The 4,191-nt window shown below is 39.3% G+C and overlaps 1 protein-coding gene across 2 annotated transcripts; it reads right to left on the bottom strand.

The window, feature by feature from the left end:
* Nucleotides 1-1,135: 1,135 nt before the first annotated feature.
* On the bottom strand, nucleotides 1,136-3,279 carry LOC126491259 (complement C5-like). Of its 2 annotated transcripts, XM_050126818.1 has the most exons (5): nucleotides 3,062-3,214; nucleotides 2,740-2,802; nucleotides 2,342-2,404; nucleotides 1,810-2,007; nucleotides 1,136-1,399 (listed from the first exon to the last, which is right to left on the bottom strand). In XM_050126818.1, the coding sequence occupies exons 1-5, from the start codon at nucleotides 3,168-3,170 to the stop codon at nucleotides 1,248-1,250; spliced, it is 585 nt and encodes a 194-aa protein (XP_049982775.1). In that variant the 5' UTR covers nucleotides 3,171-3,214; the 3' UTR covers nucleotides 1,136-1,247. The 2 variants fall into 2 exon arrangements, with proteins under 2 accessions (XP_049982775.1, XP_049982776.1); XM_050126819.1 differs by lacking the exon at nucleotides 2,342-2,404 and having other exon boundaries at nucleotides 3,062-3,279.
* Nucleotides 3,280-4,191: the final 912 nt, after the last annotated feature.

Here is a 4,191-nt window from a genome sequence, read left to right as displayed (position 1 = left end):
GCTTGTTCCAAATATTTTGAGGAAATGGTTGATCCTTAGGTGTCACTGTCACCTCGTAAGATACACCACTGTGTTCAGAATGGTATAGGTTAGATACACCACAGTGGGGTATATCATACTTTATATGACTGGTTATATGAAAAGTCAATAATAAAATGCTATATGGAAAATATTTAATACTTCCCATATTCCAAACACTTCTATGGACACTTTACTCTTGCTTTAGAGATTTATTTTATTTCAATCATGTGTATGTTATGTGTCTGTGTGTGGTTATGTGCACACAAGTGTAGGTGCTCTCAGCTGCTAGAAGAGGGCTCAATCTGGTCATAGGCAGTTGTGTGCCAGAGGATCAGGTTTTGGTGTGAGACTTTGACTCCTAGTAACACCAGATTCAGTATCACAATGTAGGCAGAGGCTGCATGTTTGTTTCTGGGCTGCCCAAACCCAAATAATTACATAAAATCTGTATTAATTACAACGCTGTTTGGTCCATAGCTTCAGTATATTTCTAGCTAGCTCATTCATCTCAAATTAAGCCATTTTATTGTTTTATATTTTACCAAGAGGCTTGTGGTTTACTGGCAAGTTTCCAGTGCATCTGTCTCATGTGGCACATATGTGGTATCTCTTTAACTCCTCCTTCTGTCTCTATATTTCTTTTGTAGCCTGGCTATATTCTATTAAGCCATTGGCCGAAAGCAGCTTCTTCATTAACCAATAGCAATAAAACATTTATAGCATACAGAGGGGAATCCCACATCCCTACATAGTCTCACCGACATGGCCCCCTGAATGTGAGCTGAACAGGACAACAACAATAGACATGTCAGAGTGAGGGTAGAGACCATGAGGCCTCCATCCTACTGAAGGAACTATGGGTAACTAAGGAATGCTGGCCGCGGGAGAGTCTTCCCCAGGGAAGAGCACTGGTCATCCAATGACAATTGGTCATTCCTAAAAGTTATATGTAAATATATAGACGGAGAAGGTTATATTTAGGAATATATGTATATACACATGTAAATGTAATAACAATGAATGCAAAAGAGGGCATGAATTTGAAAGAGAGAAAGGAGGAATTTATGGACTGTTTGGAGAGAGCAAAGGAAAAGCAGAAAATATGATCATATCATAATCTCTCAAATAAAAATATATTTGAAAAGGAAAAATATTAAAAGTAAAAAAAGGTTTCTTTCTGGTCATTTTCTGTTATTTTTATTTAATTTATTTATTTTTGTTTGCTTTTAAGACAGGATATCTCTGTTGATTTGGAGTTTGTCCTCAAGTTGACTCTGTAGACCAGGATGGCGTGGAAATGGTCGATATCCTCTTATCTCTACCTCCTGAGTGCTGTGATTAAAGGGCTGCACCTGCATATCTGAACTGCTTAAAAATGCTTAAAGAAAATATATGAATGAGAGTCCGTAAGTTTTGGAAACATTAAGAATGTGCTTTAATCCTGAAAAATTTACTAATGCTAAGACTGAAATAAGATTTCAACTTTTGCTGACTGTAATGTGACAGAATCATTGCATTTTATCGACTGGAGATTCTCAGTCTCCTTCGAGTCTGCATAGTGAGCTGGCCCTCGGTGCCACTGAGTCTTGGCTCTGGACTAGTGTTCTCTGAGTGTGCTATCCTGTTTCCAGTTCCCCAATACACAACAGGGTTTCCTTCTGGGCACTGAAAATTATCTGCCTTTCGACTCTAATTGTAAGTAGGACATGAAAACTGCTTTTCTTGGAGAAGTTAATTTACACAGTTACCCAGACTTGGAAAGGTTCCCATAGAAAATACAATACCTACCACGGCCCAAGTCAATGAATTCATTAAAAGTGTCACTAGCTCTGATCTCGGTTGCCATGGTGCAGCATTGAGTGAAGGCTTGGACACAGCGCGGGCCTATTTTCACACGGTCTGCTCGCTGCTCACAGGTTTCATAGTTATTAAGTCTGGCTCCGTCATAACAACACGTCCTTATCACTGGATGCTTGTATGTAGAAGCTGAAACGATGTCAAAACGCGTGTCCTTACCACCAACAGTGGAAGGAATCTCAAGTGTTATTTTCTCTACCATCAAAGGACTGACTCCCTCACTAGATACTTGGGAAAAACAAACATTTTAGATAGTTTTAGGGGAGGAAATAATAAAGAACTGCTTTGTTCGGGGTAAGGATCTGGACAATGAAATCTGAGTTTGCGTGAAGGATCATTTGAGAGGTGAACTGAACCTCCACGAGCATTTTCCCCGCCCGCTGCATTGCAATTAGGGAAACCCCGTGTCTTCTGCTCTGGTCTTGAATGCAGTAACCGCAGTGCTATACAACTTGTGGACTACCTTGTTCTGTTATTTTCCGCCTCAGGTAATCTGGAGGCTGGAGACTCATGTCTTGGGCTTCATCTAAGAGTGGGAGAATGGAGTGAGGGAAGAGTGGTCAGTATCATACTGTTGTTATATTACTTAAAAATAGGTCTTTCCCTGCAATATGACATGTAATATTCTTGATTTTGGAAACATTAAGAATCGTTTGTTGATTTAAATATTTGACTCGTCGCTAATTGTTTATTTTTCCTAAAATCATGAGCCTAGAAAGATCCTCCATGAGCAAGGCTGCCCTGGGGACTGTACCACTTCTGTTATGAAGAACACGAATCCACTAGAGCCAGCGGGATTCTTCTGAACTAACAGGCAAGCTGACCTCTGACTCCCGAACAGCCACCAAAACATTAGAATACCTTGAATTTTCAGTTCCTGCTGCCGATCACTTACTGGCGTGAGATTTATTTTGAAGGCTTTATCTGTGAGACAGAAGGAGGTGTGGAAGGCATAAAATCCTTCTAAAACAGTCCCACGACGGTATTCTCTTCCATATCATTGCGGCCCTCTCACAACCTCTAACAAGCACTGACTCCCTGGCCAGATACCCAACCAGGACTTCCCACCACCCTGGCCCAGGGCCTCATCATCACCTTGGAGCAGTTTCCATTAGCTACATTACTGAAAAGAATTACTGGAAAAAAACAAAGTTCTATAAATGAATCTTAGATTGAAGATTACTGTGTTCATTGACGTCAAAGTGTGTCATTCCGTTGGTAGACGCGTCTTCTCTATATTTAGCCTGAATCATCCATCTACCGTATCTGTGGAAGCAGATGTTTGAAATCATGGAAGGCAACAAAGAGTTTTAATTTATCAAGAGAATCTCTAGCAATATCTGTTTTGAAGAGGTAGGAGTATGTATGAGTGTATGAAAGCTCAAACACACACACTTAGACATATACCCTAAGTAAAAGTTTGGAGGAAAGATATTTCAAAAATAAATGGAAATAACACAACATTTCAAAAATAAAATAAATTGTTTAACAATAGGTTTTTATATCATATTATTTTCCTACATATTTTGCTTAAATATCACAATTTTGTTCGGACAACTGATTACCATTTTAGAATTTAATTAATCCAGGAATTTATGTTAAATTCACAACATAGTATAAAAATTGATAATAATGTGTCTGGAAAGACGGCATGCCAGTGATGTAAATCACACCTCATCTGAGCAAAATTGTATTTGGAAACAAAGCGTGGCTTGTTTTAAAGAATAAAACAACCTGTCCAACAACCTTCATCCAAAAACTTTAGTACGGTTGGGCAGTGGTAGCTCATGCCTTTAATTCCAGGACTTTTGGAGGTACATCTCTGAGTTCAAGCTGAGCCTGTCTACAGAGTGAGGACAGTCAGGGCTACACAGAGAAACTCTTGTCTTGAAAGACCAAAGACCAATATTCAAAAGATAAGAAGCATACAGTACAGTATAATATAGCTGCCCTTGTCTAGTATAGTACAGTATAGTACAGTACAGTATAGCTGCCCTTGTCGTAGACATCCTGCTCTGTGTTCCTTGAGAGCAGGGATTGTGGACACTTGACTTCTATTTGGCAATTTGCTCTCTTCTTGTGAGTTCCACACACACGCAGTGCTCATTAAACATGTATTTTATAAACCTCTGTATGAGCATGGTCTTAAATCCTTGCATATGAAACCAATAAAACAAAATTTTTTACACACACACATAGGTTTCAACTAAATCTCTGTAACTGCTAGGTATAAGTGCTCTCCCAATAGACTATAACCCAACGCCTTCTCCCTAGAGATGGACACTGTTTGGTTGAAAAGGCAAAAAAGGACAA

The sequence above is a fragment of the Alexandromys fortis genome, unplaced genomic scaffold, assembly GCF_014885135.2.
Source record: "Alexandromys fortis isolate MF-2015 unplaced genomic scaffold, M_Fortis_MF-2015_v1.1 scaffold_268, whole genome shotgun sequence".
Taxonomy (NCBI): Eukaryota; Metazoa; Chordata; class Mammalia; order Rodentia; family Cricetidae; genus Alexandromys; species Alexandromys fortis.
This window is presented reverse-complemented; position numbering and strand designations above follow the sequence as displayed.

Excerpts from the sequence above, each read along its gene's own strand:
- LOC126491259 (XM_050126818.1), bottom strand. The coding sequence starts at position 3,170 with ATGATTTCAAACATCTGCTTCCACAGATACGGTAGATGGATGATTCAG. Across the intron at positions 2,405-2,739 it reads GCAGGAACTGAAAATTCAAG|ATGAAGCCCAAGACATGAGT; the intron begins GTATTCTAATGT and ends TCCCACTCTTAG. Across the intron at positions 1,400-1,809 it reads ATTCATTGACTTGGGCCGTG|CATTTTTAAGCAGTTCAGAT; the intron begins GTAGGTATTGTA and ends ATTTTCTTTAAG.